General features: G+C 41.6%; 1 protein-coding gene across 4 annotated transcripts in view; it reads right to left on the bottom strand.

Annotated features, from left to right (window-relative positions):
• Window positions 1-2293: 2293 nt before the first annotated feature.
• CLTCL1 (clathrin heavy chain like 1) overlaps window positions 2294-19581 on the bottom strand; it is a 34620-nt gene continuing 17332 nt past the window's right edge. Inside the window, exons 11-34 of one of the 4 annotated variants that reach the window (XM_059484946.1) lie at window positions 18825-18962; window positions 18453-18617; window positions 17903-18083; window positions 17374-17537; window positions 17096-17221; window positions 16681-16823; window positions 15869-16103; window positions 13953-14075; window positions 13379-13524; window positions 12792-12975; window positions 12418-12610; window positions 11786-11943; window positions 11526-11690; window positions 11282-11389; window positions 10797-10964; window positions 10565-10714; window positions 9598-9729; window positions 9147-9257; window positions 8436-8606; window positions 7670-7891; window positions 6941-6961; window positions 4642-4717; window positions 4150-4233; window positions 2294-3634 (exon numbers count right to left, since the gene is read on the bottom strand). In XM_059484946.1, coding sequence (XP_059340929.1) covers window positions 3519-3634; window positions 4150-4233; window positions 4642-4717; window positions 6941-6961; window positions 7670-7891; window positions 8436-8606; window positions 9147-9257; window positions 9598-9729; window positions 10565-10714; window positions 10797-10964; window positions 11282-11389; window positions 11526-11690; window positions 11786-11943; window positions 12418-12610; window positions 12792-12975; window positions 13379-13524; window positions 13953-14075; window positions 15869-16103; window positions 16681-16823; window positions 17096-17221; window positions 17374-17537; window positions 17903-18083; window positions 18453-18617; window positions 18825-18962 — 3480 coding nt within the window. In that variant the 3' untranslated portion in view covers window positions 2294-3518. The remainder of the gene's footprint in view (window positions 3635-4149; window positions 4234-4641; window positions 4718-6940; window positions 6962-7669; window positions 7892-8435; window positions 8607-9146; window positions 9258-9597; window positions 9730-10564; window positions 10715-10796; window positions 10965-11281; window positions 11390-11525; window positions 11691-11785; window positions 11944-12417; window positions 12611-12791; window positions 12976-13378; window positions 13525-13952; window positions 14076-15868; window positions 16104-16680; window positions 16824-17095; window positions 17222-17373; window positions 17538-17902; window positions 18084-18452; window positions 18618-18824; window positions 18963-19581) is intronic. The other 3 variants (XM_059484943.1, XM_059484945.1, XM_059484944.1) reach the window with 3 other exon arrangements.

The following is a 19581-nucleotide window of genomic DNA, read 5'->3' as shown; positions in this document are numbered from 1 at the left end:
AGCTGACTGAAAAACTGTCATGCTGATTTAGTCACACTAAGAATTTCTCAGAGGCCAAGTCCTAGCCTGCCAATTAGGGTATCACACATCCAAGCATAAGCATTAATTACAAGCAGTTGACAGTCAGCTTTGCCAAAGTACTAAAGTTACTCACACTCATTTAAGTAGGCATCTGAGGTTTGTTTTTCAGTTTCAGAGTTCAATAAATCAAGGAAATTGCTTGGGCTTTTGAGTAACTGCTGCTGGATTTGCTAGGAAAAAAAAAAAGGTTGTTCCTTGTTTCTCACAGCCCAATTAAGGATCCATGTTGTGCTGGAAGTGCCAGCTCTCAGCACTGCAGCTGCTAAAAGCCTGTTAAATCAGAATTAAGTTTTTGACCCTACAGTTACTACTGTCTTTACTGTATCATGCCTATTATTTGCACAAACTTCAACAGACTTCATCTGCCTAGAATTTTTATTTTTTAAGGAGCTAAGTTACTCCAGATCATTTCCTTCTGCTATGCTACCATTTAATTAGAGAGTCCTAAAAAGCAGGGAAAGGAAATGAAGTCTTGTAAAATACCACACCATGACATGAAATAAGAAACAGGACTTACCCCAGAAATGCATTCCTCCTGAATTCTCCTTGTGAATTGCTTGTCTTCTCTGATGCCAGATCTGTAAATGCCCAGAGTTGGACAGACCAGGGAAGATTCCCCTAAGGTCTGACAAACAGCAAGAACCATTACACAGGAGATCCATACTCTGTTTCTCACAGTGAAAGCAAGAGGCAGTAAAAGCCTGTAGGTAGTCTCAAGCAACTTACCCTCTGACCTAAGTCTGGAAGTTGTTCTCCAGATGCTGCAGGCTGCAGCAGGTTCTGCATGAGCACATCATTCTACAGGACAGCACCAGCCCTGTGTCACTGGGGTGGGAATCAGCAAGAAGCTTAGCTTTAAAGCAGATTCTCAGCAAAACAATCTTATCCAAGTTTTCAAAAACTTGGACATCACAAATTCATGGAATGAAGTAAATTCTTCACCTAATCCCTAAAAGAGGAGTTATTTCCTGCTGTGAATGACTTTACTTTCAGGGAAGCAGTGAAATACCTTAGTAACAAACAAGAGTTTGTTCCACATTTTAGGTACAGCTGCACTGTATTGGCAGGGAGTCTGTTTTGAATGCATGTCAGAATGCAAGATCACAAAATTCATAAAAACCATTTTACTTAGCAAGAGCTTAAATACCAGGAGAGTAACTAAAGCAAGACTGTTGATCAGAGCTGGCAGCTTTGCTTTCCTTGAGAGCTCAGTCACTCCTGTAATTAGATTTCTAGACTGAGGCTATTAAGGATCCCCAGGCTACCTCAATTCTCTTACAGTCAGGAGCTGTTCCAGTATTTGATCTAGCTGTTCACTGTGTTCCACCACTGGCTTGCACTTGCTGCTATAAAGTCAGAGCCCATTTTTAAGTTGGGATTCTGGAAAGTCCAACAGTCATACTAATCCTAGAGCTGGTCTTCAGTTCCAGCTGACTTACCCCAATTTATTTCAACTGACAAGGAAGTGGTTACAAAACAGAAGTACCATTTTCCTGGAAAATGGCAAGCTACCTGGCTAATTCCTGCAGTGAGTAAGTCTGGACAGAGTGGAGATGTTCCTGAACTCATTATCTGCTCAGCATTTCAAGCCGAGCTGTGAGTGCTGATCGTACAAAGCAACACTTGGGGTATTCTGGCATCCATCAGGAAGGAAGGCTGCATCCCCTTACCAATGCTGTCATGGTGTGGTGACCAAGGAGACAATACACTCAATTAAAATTAAACACACACAATTAAAATTGTGCCAAAGCAGAGTCTGCTGTTACTGATTCCACAGCCCTGACAATCTCCATTGGTTTGCATTAAAAGCTGTTTTGCCCTGTTCAAAGTGGGACTCAGTATGAAAGGGTTCAGCTTACCAAAACCACTGCTATGCTGATGTATCTCAGCAGAGAAGACTCATTGCAGCACCTCCCTCCACACAGGACTGAAGCTTTCCCAGGCCCATGAATGAAAGCATGAGAACATGTGACTGCCTCCTGCAGCATGCCCTCCCCATGTGACAGCCTGTGCTGATGTGTCTAATGAAGAGACCACAACTCCCCTAAGTTCCTTACTAGGCCTTCCCTGTTCCGTGCCTTGACACAAATCTCCCTTTTCCTGCCTGGCATCCTCAGTTGTCAGCTTAAGAAACCTGATGCTATGAGTGGCAGTGTGTTACTACCAGCCAGTCCCCACACCCAAGATAGTAAGACTAGAACCACACGGTGGATACTGCAGTTTTACATTTATAATTGAACTTTTATAATATTCAAGATTAGCACAAGATTCATAACCATAAATTATACATTGTTATCTAAGTACATAAAACGTTAATGATACATGTATTTGAAGTGGCACAAAATAATAATATATCCCTGTTGGCATTCTCAAAGGAAGAGGTGGGCGATGGACACGCTGTTGATCCACTGCAGCATAGCAGAACCGAGTCAGTGCAGCCTGGTCACTCAGGTGGTGCCGACTCTGCCCACCAGACAGGGTTAGAACATGGTGTGGCAGGAAGCCAATGCCAGAATCAGTTAAAGGTGCAAATAAAAAGTCAGGATTATGGCCCTCCCTGCTGCCTCAAGATGGTAGCAGTACGTCCCCATCCCCAACCCTGACGCTGTGCTCTTGCATCTCCAGTGCTTTGGCAGCCCATGCACACTCCCATGTTCTCTTGCCACACACAGCTGAGGTTTGTTTTAGTACCATTTAACGTCAATAAGTAACATGCTCTCTCTTCTTGTTAAACAAAAAGCATCTGGGAAGTGTTTGCTCTCTGGCATGAGAAGATTTATTTTCTTCAAGTCTCAGATCTACTCCAGAAAATAGAGAACAGACTCCAACAGTATTGAACCCCAACAGTATTGAACTCCAACAGCATTATTGTCCAGAAAAGGAAACTTTCCCAATATTCCTCTAAACGTTCAGAGCACAAATATTAGAAAAGCCCATTTTCTTTTGCACATAAGAATGCAAATAAAATGGGGTGGTCGGATGTACACAAGCTTTCAACAATTCACTAGTAAAGAGATGTTTCATTGAATTGTTAACAACCCTGCTACATCAGTAGCTTCAGCTAAAGCTTTAACAACTTGGTGCCAGGCAATTTCCCAGCTGCCTTCAATGGGCTTTTCCAAAGAAAGAAAATTATGCTCTCTTCCCCCCTGGCCTCAAGTAGTTATTGCTATATGAGTTAGTGAAATAGTGCCTTAACTTCAGACAAGAGTCTCACAATGTCATTAACAAAAGCTGCCTTTCAGAGGTTGAAATGTAACCGGACAATAATCAATAAATAACAGTAACAGGCATCCTGCTGAAGTCTCCTCACTGAGCTGGGCAGCAAGTGTGTTCAGCCAACAGAAGGTCATCTGTGCCTTGTACACTTCTTGGAGAAGTTAAAAAGGGACGGGAAGGAAGAGAACAGAGACAGTGAAGGTCTGTCAGAGAGCTAGTTACATATTGAAACCATAAACAGGCGGCTGGGTGAATCCTGGTGCTGTGTATCCATATGGGAAGTTTGCCTGGGGAGGTACTGCACTGGGGCCTGCTGTTAACATCAACTGCTGGCCTAGGAAAGTGTGAGACAAAAAGAAAGTTAGTTTAAGATCCCAACCTTCCCCAATGCTAGCTGTACAGTGTGATAGGACTATTAGGCTTTAGCTAAAAATCAGCCCCTGTGCAAGCACACACCAGCAAGTCACACTATCCAACATGTGCCATGGATAAGGCACCCAGGCCATCTGCTCTTGCTACCAGGAAGCTACAAAAGAGCAAGGCAGGATGCAGAGGGAAGATGAATATCCAGTGATCTTGAGGTCATAATAAACATGGCTTGTTTTGAAGAGACCATACTGAAAGCCAAACTGGTACTATTTAACCCATGCATGGTCAGATCTAGAGAATAAAGCAAGTCAAGCAAATTGTTAGGTCTGTTAGGTCTCACAGTCTGGAGGGTGCTGCAAAGGGTCTGAACACACCTTGACAGATTTGTTTTCATCACTAGTCCCACACATGCCTCATGCATCTGTTAAATTCAGGTTAACATTTATATCAGACAGTGAACCAGTCACATCCTTCCCTTACCAGCCACTTCTAGGTGCTTGTTAGCAGAATGCCTCTTCAGAAGGGCTTCTATAATAGCACCACACTTGAAGACAGCCATGGTGGCTGCACATGTCTTAAAATGCGTGAGCTAAAAAGACAGTCGGCCTTTCTACTTGGAAGAGCAGAAAGCAGACACATTCCTCAGACAGGAATTAGAAGAGGAATTTTCATGCTCTGTAAGTTATTACTGGGGTTGGAAACATCCTGGTATCACCTGTCCTATTACCATACTGAAACATGATTCCTAAAGTAGAGATCTGAGCCATGTAAGAGGAGCAATACTTTAATCTGAAGAGCAGAAGTACTGTAAGAGTGAGATGTCACTTCAACAACTTACACAGTTCATTGAGCAGAGACAACCATTTCAATTACTATCCAGTTGAAACCAGTATTCTTGGATACAATGTAATCATGTAAGCTGCCTCCACAAAGAGAGACCAGAGTGACAACAGGTAATCAATTAAAACCTACCAAATACTATTGGAGTGGGTTCAGCTACTTGTTCCTCTTCTTTTCTTAGGCTTTCAGAAGCATCAAGTTTATCCACCTACATTGAAGTGAACAGGAGATTTATGAAGGCCTTGTCTAGGAATTGCACCATTGTGTGAAGCTTTTCATGCCTGCTACTTCAGCTATCAAGTGCTCCTTTTTAGTCCAAGTTGGAAATACTGAAGTCTGCCTATTCCCAGCAAGCTTTGTTGTAAAACTGACTTCCCAATTCTTTTGGGTGTACTGCAATAAGCAGCAGATCTCAAATGCAGATGAGGAACTCATTACCTTCAAAGGAAGCATTTTCTGGGGTCTTATTCTAGTCACTGCTAACTATGATCCAGAACTCAAACCCAACAGAGCATCCATCATCTCAAATAGGCCTAATGTGCATTTACCTATTAACCTGCAATTCCTCTCCCCTTCAGTGACAACTCACAGATATTTGCAAATATTCCAAGCCCATGAAGTTTGATCTAATCTAGGACTACAGTCTAACCTGGCTGCAAGGTACTGGTTTAATGATATTCACAAGAGACTTATTCTAGGGGAAACTCTAGAACCATCATGGAAAGTGGCCTAGTAGTATCAACTTTATACAGATCTTAGTGCTGTGCCACATAAAGCTCTGTTCATGCTAAACAAATTTGTGTAAGCACTACAGCAATGCAGGAGAGCCCTAAACACAACTTTAGATTGTGGGTGTGGAGGGCAATCTGAAGAGCAACAGCACCTTCCTTCTCAGGTTTAACAAGTTGTACCTTCCAGAAGAGAACCACTGAGACTGAAGACTACAAGGCATGAAAGTCACACAACTTCACATCCTGGTACAGGCAGTACTAACATTGTGGGCAAACCTACATTTGGCCCACTGCTGTATTTCAGCTGTTCCTCATCTTCCTTTCCCACTGCAAGGATCACGTCTGGTCTAAGAACTGCTTCAAGAGGGATCTCTGTTAAACTTTAGAGATGTTATACAGATATGGTGTTTAACAGTTTCCTCAACATTTTGAAGTTTGCAACTCAAATTGACAACCTGAGTGGCAGCAGGTCTTTTACTGGTTCATTTATAGCTGTCAGCCTAAGAGCTCTCCAGCATAACACCAAATATTGCTGTTAAAAATGCTATCCAATTTACTAAGGATCAAAGCAACTGACAGATACCCATTTCCAACTACCTGTCCTGCTCTATTTATCCCCAGCCTCAGCTCTCTTGGGTTTGCCTTTCCCTGGGGCTGAGCTACAGTGGCTCTGGCCAGAAGCACAGTCCTGCCCTCAGCTGGGCACAGCAGGAATGCCGATAGCAGCCATCCCCAACAAGGGTTGAGCAGCCCTAGGAAAACCAGATCACACTGGCTCTGCTGCCTGGAACTGGTTCAAAAGGTTTCCAAGGTGTCATTATACTCCATGTGCCTGACTCCTGGGACAGGCTATTCTGTGCTTTAACATTTTTTTATGCAGAAAAGACAGGTAAGTTCTGGAATATGTACACACTCCACCAAAACTAGTCTGTTCTTTTGTGCTTTTGAAGTTAGTTACATGACGACAATTTTAGACATACCACATTTATAAAGCCCATTCTCCAATTTCATGTTTTGCAGTTAATTCAACAGACTAAATTAGTTTCACTGTAAACCACTTTCACCATGCAGCTTTTCCTTCTGGCAAGTTATCCCATATTTAGTACACATGATTACTTGTAAATCCAACCAGCAGTTTAAGATTAATGATTTTAGACCTAAACCTCACATGGAGGAGTTCAGGTAAACTTGTGTGGCAAGTTTCTCCAGAGTGAAACAGGAGTAGGAGATGCTTCAGATCTGTGCAAGTACTTTCATCACACCAACAGGCAAGAAGTTTAGAGAAGTTTCATGGCACTATACAAACTCACCATCATGCCTGAATTATTCCACACTTTGGTAATTTACAGTGTAAAAAGCAATTTGCCCTTGGAACACATCCTGTTACATGGCAATTGCTTTTCTTTGTTTATGAACAGCATCCTCCCTGCCACAAAATATGTAATACAGTGAAAAGGAGCCCAAAGTAAAGCCCTCCTCAAGCACTTGTTTTTGTGTCCCATGAAGAGGAGAAGAGTCTGGTTGGATTTTCAAGTTGTTTGTGAATAGTTATCCTTTTAGCATTAGAAAGTGAACAGGAAATGAGTTAGAGCTAAATTACACTGCTCTTCTGGCAGAAGCTACAGCTAGATTCCTGTAAAAGAAACCTAGAATATTGAGGGACACAAATAAACACAAAGAGTTTGAAATCAGAGTGTCACCTTATAGAATAGTCCATCAACCTGCAAGAAAATTCAGAGGGGAATACTTAACATGACTTATTAGCAGCAACCTGAAGCACTCACTTCTACATTCCTCATTTTAATGAAGTTCTTTACTGTGATGCCCTATGCAATCCTACAGCCTTCCAAGGTAGGATCTTAGCTTAGTATCTTAGAGCTGTTTGAGACAAGCATTTCAGGACCACACATGATCAGAACCTCTTTTCCCTCAGTTGAGAACCAGCTCTTAGTATCAGTATTGTGCAACCAGACTATGAATCTCAAGTTCTGTTTTCCATTTCAAAAACCAAACACCTTGAGCAGTCTACTCCTATGGCTGATATAGGAAAAATCTGCACTCAAAAGCCCTATGCTCTTTTTACTCTAGGAAATATGGGGACTTTACTTTCATAGTTACACAAAGATAAAAGTGATATATGTGTTGTCCTCACCAAGTTTTCAGTTCATCAGCTATGGAGCTGCTGTGAGAAGCACAGTTGCTTATGTCTACTGCTAAAAGCAGAAGTTCAACTAGACCTCTTCAAGTGCCAAGGCATCTATTCATTAACTCTGCTAGCTAGCCTGGAGTGATGAAACCTACAGAACTTCAAGAAGACTTCCTCCATGAGGAATGGTAATATTCCAAATATATGCAAAGAGCTTTGGTTTACATAATGCTAATCATACAGCAGACTAAAGTCTTAGCTTTTTAGCCTATGCAATACTCACTTTGGTAAGATACTCTCTCATCACTTGGATGAAATAAGGCATTGCAAAGTCCATGATGTTATGTCTCCATGCCAACTCAAGGACTACATCTGGGTGCAGCAAGTCATAGCATGTGAAAAGGCAGGCTGCAAAGCACTCCTGCTTGCCTTCTTCCAAGAACCACTGGAGCAGCTTCTCAGCCAGCTCTGCATCTTTGGACTCTGCAGCATACTGCATAGCATCCTACAGAAAAGAACAGTTAAACTTGACCCTTGCCTGTCAACATCTTGCCCTACACCTTAAATCCATGTTATTGTGAGCCAGATAAGCTGAGTACTTGGCATACCATGAAGTTAGTCTTTAACACCAGGCATGTTCTGTAGGAGGCCAGATACACACACAACAACTCTGAGGTAAGCCAAATACTTTATTAACATCATCCAACAAGCTTCCTACAGACTACATACAAATTGGCCTGTGAGAACTCACCACAGGTTTGAAGAGCATACCACTATAATTGCATTTCATCTGTACCCTTACAAGAGCCTGTGACTTGAGGCCTATGGAGAATGCTCCATACTGATACAGGTAACTGTAGAGATGCCAATGATTGAAAAGACACATCCCACAGGACAACATTATGAAATTAGATTTAAGACATGCATTTGAAACTCCAACCACTTCTGCTTTAAGAGTCTTTCCTTCAAGTGAAGGACTACTGATTAAAACTCCAGATTTGAAACTACCATTCAGTACCCAGGAGCTTTATGCAGTGTCATTAACTCACCTTATACAGACGGTCTTTCTTGCACAGCTCCACGCTCTGTTTCCAGCGGTTGTTACCCTTGTACAAGTACGCTGCAATACGCCTAAATTCAATTAGTTCATGCTTTTCCAGACGCTGAGCCAATGTTATGTTATCAAAGTTGTCATAGGCATCAATGGAAGCTCTCAAACCCTGTTTGAGAGAGAGTTGTTACACGTGCTTCCAGATGGCAGTAGGTGAAACTAGAGTAAAGAAGCATCTATTCCTAGTGCACAAGTGCTTCAGTTCTGCCAGCTGGATGTTGATACCATGGCTACTACTGATTTACCTGAGCGTTTCATGCACCTCTCCAAAGGATACTTTCTAACAAAGCAAGATGCTAACTTGGTCATACCCACTCCAGACTAGAAGAGCTCGTTACCATAAAAAGACAAAGCATGTCTTCAAATGGCAGCCGGCCAGAAGCAAATTTATTTACTGAAGTGCTGTCCCACTGAGTACATACCTGATACTGACCTTTGAGAGGTCTGCTCTGAGAAAAACACCTGTGGCACCTGCTTTTTTGCAAATCATTGACATCTCAAGACTCCTGCCTGCTAAAGACCTGACTGCATGCCCTCTCTTTGCTGCACTGGAGAAGTGTTATCTTCTACTCAAGGACATTACTGTGTCAGCAGCATTTTTGCCAGAGAACCATCCCTCAGGCTTAGCAATCTGTTTTCAGGGGCTCACCTGGAAATCTTCCTCTTCTGTTAAAAGGTTGTTTAGAGCTTCGTTAACTCCTTTGTTGTTGTGGTTCTGGACTGAACGCAGGTAAGGCTTTACTAGAAATAGCTGATTAACCTGGAAAGAAGATGTTTCCAATAAAAGATTATGTATAGCAATCCTGACACTGCATCCTCCTGAAACAGGTTCCCATTTTTTATTACAAGAATTTGTGGTTATTGTTAAAACTCTTCAGACAAGGTATCCTGTATTGCCAGCAGTAAAATAAAACAGTCTCCAAGGCCAGTTATGCAACTCTTCTGCATTTCCCCTATCAAGCCAGGACTGGGCTGCTTCTCAGTCCTTCATAACGGTGGCAAAGCTACTCAACAGATGTCAACTCTTTTCCAGCCAGAGCCTAGAGTATCTTAACTTGAGCAAGAGGACTTTTTGTTGACCTACACGCTCCCAAACTCACCTTTGAGAAAAAATTGACTGTCCTGGTGTGATCCAGTCGTGGAGATAATACAAGCAGAAGATCATTGATCAGCAGAGGTTTGTAGTCTAAGTAGAACTGCAAGGCTTTGTAGTACAGCTCTACATTGGCCACCTGCATGATCAGATACTAGTTAGTACTTTAAACAGAAGTAAGCCTAAGGTGCTTAGTTCAGACCACTAACTCAGTACAAAGTTTGTTTGACTCCTACTAAACAACAGCTTAAGTTTCCTTCCAGAGGTAGGAAGTTTTAAACTGATGCAGAATTCTTGGTCAATCTTATGATTGCTTCTTGTGCCATCTGCTTCCAGACAGTGAAATCACAGGCTACCAGGGGCATTACAAACCAATTCTAATCCATCCACTGAAGAGGTCCTGGCACAGGCAGCCATTACAGCTAATATGACCATTTGTCCACTTCTGCAGTCAGTGAAGACTGTAGCCTTAAAAAGTCCTCAAATTGTTTCCCTGAAACCCCCAAGAACGGTAGAAGTGTACTCAGTCTTATATTTCATTTAAACTACTTCTCAATTCACTATTCTCTGCTGTACTCATGGGACTGCCCACCACTCTTCTCACACCAAAACAGCTGGAAACATATGCAGAAGTCTTCCAAGAACAGCAACATCCTCACTATAAACCAGCAGTCAGCTCAAAGGTATTAAGAAGGTTAGGCCTCTTGCTTGTGACCTATGATCCTGCGCAGCCTCTGAAAACATTCTGTGCTAGGTGCTGCCACTCAACAGAATGTGCTGCACAGCATAAAAGAAATAGTGCAAGATCAGATTAATTCTTTGTGCTAAACTGATTGGAAGTTGTTTTAAGTACAGCAGAAAAACTGAGTAGTAACTTAACCAAACTGTTTTCTAAACAGCAATTCTCTTGTGCGTTTTTGCCTCTGTCGTGAAAGAAGCCTTCAGCTCTTTGCTTCAGTTACCAAGTTACTTACCTTGGCAATTATGTCTTTAAACTGGCCTTCTTTCCAGGCATCAGTGGGATGATTCATCATAGTAATTATTGCATTGTCATACTCCTCATACTTGTCATACAGGAATACAAGTTCTGCCCAGAGATGAGCCTGTTCTGCAGCTCTGAGAACCTAATAAGAAAAACAAAAAAATGCACCATGTTTGATTCACTGGCAGCTTCCCACCTTCACTTGCAGCTACCTTACTGCATACCTTTGGAATATTAACTCTAGACCAGAAAAGTTCCAGATGTTCTCTCATTTTCTGAGGCTTGAATTTGGAGTATAAGATGGCAAGTTCAGTAAACATCCCCATGTGAGCACGCTCTAGGCCCAGAGCAGCTTCCAAAAGGGCAATGAGGTCTTCAAAGTAGCCACGATCCTGGATGTTAGGAAAATAAGGATTAATAAAGCTTGCTAAAATGCATATTTACCTAAATACAACATGCTTTCACTTTCTCTCCATTGAAAGTGCTTAGATTTTTTACTCCAGTGAGGTGAGAGAATTATAAAAGAAGGCACAATGGGAACTATTACCTCTCCATTTACTACAGAAAAAATGTGCGTTGCCACTAAGAAATGAAGATAGAGGAAAACTGAATTTAAATATTAGCTCCTAGAGTATCTTTTTTTTCCTGTGACCACTTTATTAGCAGATACAAGTATGTTGTACAAGTCTTCTAGAATATTAACAGTTACCTGATAGTAACTGATCAGCTCCTCAAGTTCATCAGCATGGATGACTATGTGCAAGCCACAGATCTGTGCCAAGCGAAATTCTTTTCCATCCACACAGGCAAAACAGACCTGTCATGACAGTCAGCAAATAGTTAACAGAACAAAGCTTTACCGAATTTGAGGTTTACTAAGCGTTCCAAATAGGTATTTCCATAATACTTGTTCTAGAATTAAAATCTATTAAAACCCACAAGTTTTAAGTTACCTCTTTCCAAGTCCTTGTGCTATTGGCTTTGCGGCCACTGTCCACTGCTGCCTGATACTCCCCCAGGTGCACCAGGGTAGATGCCAGGCGAGCAAAGTTGGACACGTTGTTATAGAGAAGTTTTGCTGCTTCGTACATCCCCTCTTCATAACAGCGATCACCGACCTGAAAGAGGAGTCCAAGGTAAACAAAGGTAGCAGTAAGAATGAGGGGTCAGCAAAGCAGAAAGTTACAGCTGGAAACTGCGGAGCAAGACATACCTGTTGTATATGGGCATTATTAGGGCCACTAATAAACTCCTCCAGTTCTGACAGACGATTCGTTTTTGCCAAAGCAAAAATAAGTTCTGTCTCTACATAAGACTCTCTGGCCTTCTTCCTGGCCATCTGTAAGAACTTGACTAGGTCCTCCCAATTATCTGGAAGAGAGCAGAGATATGTAAGATCCTTTATTTAGTCATTCTGTATTGTTTACCTTGCCCACCTTAGGGACAGTTTTCACAAGCAGGCTCAAATCTCTCCTCTACCACGATAATAAGCCATTTGTACTTGAGTTATGGAATTCCCTGTCAACATCAAGTCACCTTCAGGTAAGACTGGACTTCTTGCTACCATTCTGCAATCCAACTGGCAAGCAATTCTGCCACATACAAATAAATACATTATACTTAGTGATACTTTAGATAACAGTCCAAATTATCTCTACTGAGAGGTCTATGTTTGGTGTAGCAAGACAGACAATCTTGGTGACAGGAATCTCAACATGATTAAATGGGAACTGACTGTTCCCATTTTCTCTGAAACAGAATTCTTAAGTCTCAATAGCTCCTGATGTAAATGCAATAACCTAGCTCACATCCAAGCAATCTGAAGTTGAAGATGCTTTGCCTTACCATTTCTATTAGCTGCCTGAACAACTTCCATGTAAGCAGATGGATCATCTGCCTTTATATAGGAGTCAATGGCTTCCTTCACCAAGTCCTTCTGGAGCTGGGCTCTGGCCAGCTGGCTCCACACTGCTGGTTCATTACATCTCTCTGCAAATTCATAAGCACGGTCTAAGTTGCCAATGTGCTCAATCAGCACCTGTTTGAAATTGAAGTTCCAAGTTAAAAATCTAAATTTTGTAACACTGTCCCTTCTAACAGAACTATTTCTTCAAGTGTATACACTGCTCTGTGTAAGCAATATGAAGCTAACTGCTCTTAGAACAGCCATTTCTGTCCAGGGAAGCATTCTACACCACCATGCAGGAACCACACCTCACCTGAATTGCTGAAGTATTGACATCAAATTTTCTGAATATAGCAAAGGCCTCCTCATACAGCTCATTACTGATGGCAATGTTGGCAATATCTGGGGCATCATAGTTATCCAGCCGATTGATGTACTCCATCACTCGGGTGCGGTCGGCCTTAATGGCAGTCAGGATCAGCAGGTTCTGCAGATTCCTTTGGTTAACAGAAGGCATAGACTATAAGCAGTGCACAGCAACACCTGCTTAAGTATCATGGATTGCACACATGAAAAAATAAACTGTCACTAGAAACAACTTACTGTCACTAGAAACAACATTTCATCGCCAGATTGAGAACCACTGACATTTAGCTTCAAAAAGAATTTGCTTACCAGTATTAGTGTTCTCTGGCCTCAACACATCACTGCAAATTGCACAGTGTGAACTAGCTCTGTTCTTCAAGTACAAAGCACTCCAAATTCTAGCTTTTCACCTTATTATAAACACTGAAGAGTGTTTAGGTCTTGCAACCAAGAGGCCCATGATAATCTGGATCATTCACAACCTAAACAAAGGTACTGAATAGGCTAAACTTGAGGACAAAGCTCTCCTCTTACCTGTGTTCACTGAATACAGAATTATCCAAGACAATTTTTTCCAATAATTCAATCAGTTCATTTGGCAGATCAGCAGTCATGAAAGCTTTCACAGTTACAGAAACTTCCTCTGGATCCTGTGTCTCTGATAAAGCTGTTTGGACAACCTAGATTCAAAGGCAGGAAACTATTAAGTGTTTTCGCTGAATTAAGTATTTGTCCATTTGTCAAGTTATTTGTCCAGTGAACTACAAATTAAAGCTTCAGAGTTTTGAGAGTATTTTGATAAAGACAGCAAGAAACTGCTATTAGCTGTATTTTATACAGAAGTAAAATCACATCTTACATCTATATGGGAAACAAATTCCCTAGAAAAATGTCATTCTCCAGGACAGAAAAATTATCTTACTGGTAGCTAGATCTTCTGACCATGAAGGTCAGAATTAATACCTGCCACTCCAACTCTTACAAACTTTCATATGGTGAGATGGGGCTTTAAGGAACCTTGTGGGGGAAGAATGATACTTTAATGCTCCATAATGTTTCTGAGACATCCTGAGGTCTTCAGGATGGAAGCTGAGCCTTTTTGCTGTACCTGGTCAATAAGCTGCCGCCTGAATGGGTTGTTTTCTTCCAGTACATTTGCCCAGAGCTCAGGGTCCTTCCTGCGCACCAGGTAGCGAGCCTCGCTCTTAAACAGGGAGTTCTCGTTGCACACCTGAAGGAGAAGTTACAATTATTGGCATTACTGTTAAGGGTCAGTACCACAAGACAAGTTTAGCTAGCTATGAACCAGACAGTCTAGAAGACTGACTAGAACTAATTTTTGACCAATGCTAAATGCCACAGACAAGTTCTTACCCAACCTCTGATCTGGAAGGCTCATGGAGAAGGTCTCCAGCAGAATTTCTAGAGCTTCTCTTGGTTTTGCCCAACACAAACACTCTGACTGTGGCTTCACAGTAACTATTTGCTTCTGGTTGAAGTGAAGACCTGCAGAAGCCTGAAGAACTTAAGTTTTAAATCTAGAAAGGGGAGCCACTTGCCTGGGCAGTGCTAAGTAGTGAACTGAGGAATGGTGCAGTTGTTTAAAGCTAGAAGTAGGTTATGTGTTTGGTGTCATTAGCTTTATGTGCTTACGAGTGTTCAGAATAGCAAGTGGCTTGGATTCTCTTGTTAAGGTGTTAAGGGTACAGAATAAGTGTGAAATTCCTTATAGAAGTGCACTATGGGAGAGTTACAAGTTGTGATCCTATTCGTACCACTAGCTTCAACTTCCAGCTAGAAGAGTAGAAAGCTGAAGGCCTAAGTCATCTTACAGCAACAGCTCACATTGCTAGTATCCAAATAAGCCTGTGGAATTTCAATTACTGTGCTGTGAGCAAATCAGTACTAACACAATTTTGCTTTATGCTTTTCATTTATCAGTTGCAGGAGTTGACCCTTCTTCCAGGAGACAACAACGTCTCAAGAGTAATTCTTACAGGAAGATCTTTTATTCCACAACCAGAAACACCTTCTCAGAACATCAGTTCAGGGAAGAAACTGGTACAGACAGGTTTTAATGGCTAACTCCAATGGTAAAGTTTATCCTAGAAGCCTTCTAGCAAACAACAACTCAAAGCCACCTTCATATCCTGAAATAAAGGAGACAAACGTAGCCAGCCCTTTTCTAACAGCTACAGTGGAACTATTACTTAAAAATTAAACACTTCAGGCTGGAAAGTCATTCACTTTAATCCAGTAGCAAGTATGCTACCATTCTAATGCTCATAGCTGACATTCTCTGCATATACCAATATGGAAGTGCAGGTAGGAGGAGAATGTTTTTCTCAGCAACCACAAGCACTACTGGCTTCATCTGACATTAAGCTCTGGTGTTCCCACTGAGACCAGAAACTATCTGAGAACCCTGAGAATTTCACCTGCCCTTGAAATTCTGACGGATGTTCTAAGAACAACAAGCTTAAAGATAGGAGAGGAATGCTATTGGAGTAAGTCCTTGTAGTTAAAGTGTCAACATTTATTTTCTTCATTTCTGGTTAAGTATTGAAGCAAGTCTACGGGTCAATCACAACAAAGGAAAACTACAAAGCCTGTTTTAGTTTCAGGGAAAACTTTTCTTTCATGGTAGGGCCAGGGTAGATGACAGCCTGCTCCTCTTGCTGAGCCTTCAAGGCTCAAAAAAACCAAATTACCAAAGCTTTAATGGTAGGCCTAGTCATTACCTGGGCCTAATAAACAAATGAATTTCAAGCAGAATCAGTGGATGAAAGACATGGATTGTACTTCACAGTTCCAGTTATACAATTCCAGTTTGGACATATAGCATAAGTTCTTCTCATCAACATAAAAATTACTGTCTCCACATAGAAGAATCCCACCTGCCTCAACTCCTGAGTGAGACTGCAAGACAGGATTCTGCAAGTGTTAGACTAATAGCCAGACAGGCTTCCACTTCAGGCAGCAAGCAGTTCTTTAAAGCATGCTTATAAATGCAGTTTTGCTAACCTTTATGAGTTCCAGATCACACTGCCCCCTCTCATAAGCAACGCAGGCCAGATGAGGGTCCCTCTTTTCACAATATTTGCCAACTACACGGCTGTCATAGTAAGGATTCTCACGAAGGAAGCGCTCTGGATTATTATTACTGTCAATGTAGATTTTGGCCAAAGCATTATGAGTTGCAGGTTCTTCACAGCCTTCATGAATCCTTGATTCAAGCCATGGCAACAGCAACTTAAGCCTTTGAAGAAGCAAACATTTTAGGTTTATAAGTCAGACTGAGGTATGTTTTACAGCTACCACTCAGTGCCTGGCCTTCTCTTCAAACAAGTCTGCTGGTCAAACTTAAAAGCAAACACAGACCAGACAGTTATTTTTTAATGAGTCTTAAATGAGTGGAAGACAGATCTGCAGATACTCCTAGTTTTACAATCTTTCAACTCCTATTTTATTATGCAGTTCAGGTCTAAAGCCATTTGTTCGTTTTACAGGTTAGTTAGAAACTAATTACAGAATTGCTGTGGGCCTGCAGCAAGACTGTCAGGACAGTTTGATCCAAATTTACTCCGAAGGCACATCCCATGGCTGGCTGTATGGCAGTGTTCAAAAGCCAGGTTATACATGATGCACTGCTGTCAGGCATTTCTACATGACCCAATCAATCAAAAGACTGACCAGCAAATTTGAACTGCTTTTCTACAGAGAAACACAAAACAATATCAGTACTTCATCATTTAACAAAACTGCATGCAATTCAATTTGTGTGTAGCAGGGTCAGGGAAGCCCCACATTGGTGCCTACAGATGCATTTTCATTACCGATTTCTTTTTTCCACTTCAGCCACCAGCTCGTCTGTGGAGAACTGCCCTCTCACCACCATGATCAAGTTCTTGATGACATCTTCAGAACAATCTACATCAAGAAGCCCTCCAACCACTGCTGGTATACGGCTAGGATTCACCTAGAATAAGCCACCATCATTGAAATTAGTTATTAGCATTACTAATAATGCACCCCCAGTCTTCCATATGGGGAAGTTCTAGTTAACAATTTCAATTATGCTTCAAAGCAGAGAACTTTGAGTAACTAACATTCATATATACATTCCAGGAATAATGTTTCTGTGATAGACAAAAGGCTTAATGAAGCCATCTCTGCACTGGGAGAGTGAGAAAAAAGAGGCAGCAGACCATGCTGTAGTTCCTTATAATGAAGTAAAGAACAAGCCCTTACCTTCTGTACATAGATCTCAATATACTTCTGCAGATTATTGCGATACAAATAGAGCACCAGGTCATGAACAAAGTCAAACCGATCGCAGACAATGATCAGAGGAAGCTGATCTGTGAGCTTTGCCTCCTGTATTTTGTGTGAAAGAGAAAAAACAACAAAAGATTATTCACAGCCATGCCAACTAAACTTTCTTGGTGTTTCCCTCCACTAGAAAGCTGTAGCTCTGCTGCTAAGCAAAACATACAGAAGACTCTTCAATTCCTGGGCAGAATATTTACCTTCAGGAAGTTCTTCACTCGTTCTGGGTTATAGCAGTTACTTTCACGACAGATTCTTTCCACTTCCTTTATCTGACCAGTCTTGCAAGCTGCCTGGATGTACTTGAAGTGAACATCTGGATCCTGGCTAAAGTTTACAATGGAACCCAAGAAATAGAACAGTCCTGGAAAGAGTCACATGTGTTTAACATTGTTAGAAGTGAAGAAAGTGAAGGCTGTATGGGCCTCAGATTGTGACTTAGAGTTCAGCCTTGCTGACAGAGTAGCTTTCAGTCAACTACAGGGAGTACCAGAAAGACTCTTTTTCCCTTCTTTCAGATTTCATCTTTCTTTCTGGTCTTTACTCAAGAAAGTTAAGAGACCATCTATAACAAAACTACCCCTAGAACTCACTGTGATGAGCTCACTTTTATAAAAGTATCCTAAGATCCAGCCATGTGAAAAGTACCTTTCCCATAAAAGCTACAATCCTTACTATTCGCTTTAATCAGTCAGCTTCCAAGTAAGCTGCTTCCCACTAATACTGTACCTTCATAGCTTTTGAAAGATTCAAAAAGCTCCACAAGAGACTGGGTGCCAAGCTGTTCATGGTATTTAGAAGCAACCTGCACACAGAGCTGTAGGTTTTGCCGAATGTTGGCTGACAGCATGGCACGCAAACACTCCACAGAGTCCTCAACTGAGAGAGAGCCAAAGAAGTTCACGAGCCACTGCAAAGAGACAGAAGTTTTACTCAGTAACTCACACAGGATTTGACTGACGTCTAAGATGGGCCAACTAAACAGTTACTACCCCAGCCACTAGAGGGAAGTCTTCCATGAACTAACACCAAAGATATAAAAACACTCACTGTATTTACAATCACAAAAATGCATTTGGAAACTATATTTGAAACGCCCACCTGGGGAACTGAAGTAAGATTTAAGCCACTGAATGTACAGATTACAATTTGATCATTAACCGGACAAATGTTCTTGAATCACAGTTACTCATGCTACTTCAGTACCTACAACCCATTTTACAGCAGCTCCAGTGCTAAAGACAGTTCACATCACTTTCTTACTCTGGACAACACTTACCTCAGGATTCAAGAGGTGAGTATGTACAACTGCACGTTTAATATCATAGAGATCTGTGTAGTGTTCCAAAGCTCGCTGGAGCAAGCCTGCCTTTTCACACAGCTGGGCAACATGAGCACGATCATAGTGTGTAAACATTTGGTTTCCAAGGATGGCATCTGCAACCTAGGAGGTTACATTTCATATTCACTGTCAAAAAATCAAAACTGCCAAGAGAATCACAGCAGCTTAGCCTACAAGTTGTTGAGAAGTCACAGCAGTGACTTAGTAAACTTTCATGTTACTAAACAACTTGTAGATAACAGTATCAGACATCCTATTCTTATGCTAGTCCAGTACTCTCTCTCCCTTTTTGGAGGAACTGGGTTGTACCTGCGGGGCATGAATCAAATTCATTTCCAGGAGACGGGTCTGAAGGTGGCCTTCTGCAGGGCGGTTATTTTTCAGGGCATCCAACAAAAAGGATGTGCACTGCTGCAGCAGACTGTGCTCCATGAACACATCCACAATCTGTTGAGATTGCACAAGTTACAGAAGAGAGGTCTATATACACACATGTAGATTTTTCTGTGTATACAAAAAGCCTGGCTAGAGGTGTCCTGGGGTGATGTTATGCATCCCCTATTTTCTGCTTTATGACAAGATTCTAGCTTGTCTCAAACTGAGAGAACAGGCTATCACAGCACCTACCATGCTGCATTGCCTTGCTTTCATAGTCTTACTATCATGGCAACAGAGAGACAAGTTTCACGTTTCCCTTTTCTCTAGAATGGAAGAAGTGCATTACTCTGAGCTATTATGCCAGACTTTACCACCCACTCTTACTTAGTTCTAAGAAAACACGGAAAGCTCATCCCTTCTCCTGCTGGGATAGTTGCTAGAAATAAAGCCAGGACTTTTTCCAAGTAGCTTCATTCTTTAATAATGCACAATCTTCCCTTATTTCTTCATCCATTTACCAAGAGTGGTCAATGGCAGCCAGAACTGAACTTAGGTTTATTTGCTCATCTTCCTGTAAATTCTCTGCATGAGGAGATATATGCTCCATTAAAGTCAACACTAGGATAGTAACACTTTATTGCTTAGACTAAGATTGTGGTAGGTTTACTATCAATAAACCAACAACTTG

This window comes from Ammospiza nelsoni, chromosome 18, assembly GCF_027579445.1.
Source record: "Ammospiza nelsoni isolate bAmmNel1 chromosome 18, bAmmNel1.pri, whole genome shotgun sequence".
In the NCBI taxonomy this organism is placed as follows: Eukaryota; Metazoa; Chordata; class Aves; order Passeriformes; family Passerellidae; genus Ammospiza; species Ammospiza nelsoni.
This window is presented reverse-complemented; position numbering and strand designations above follow the sequence as displayed.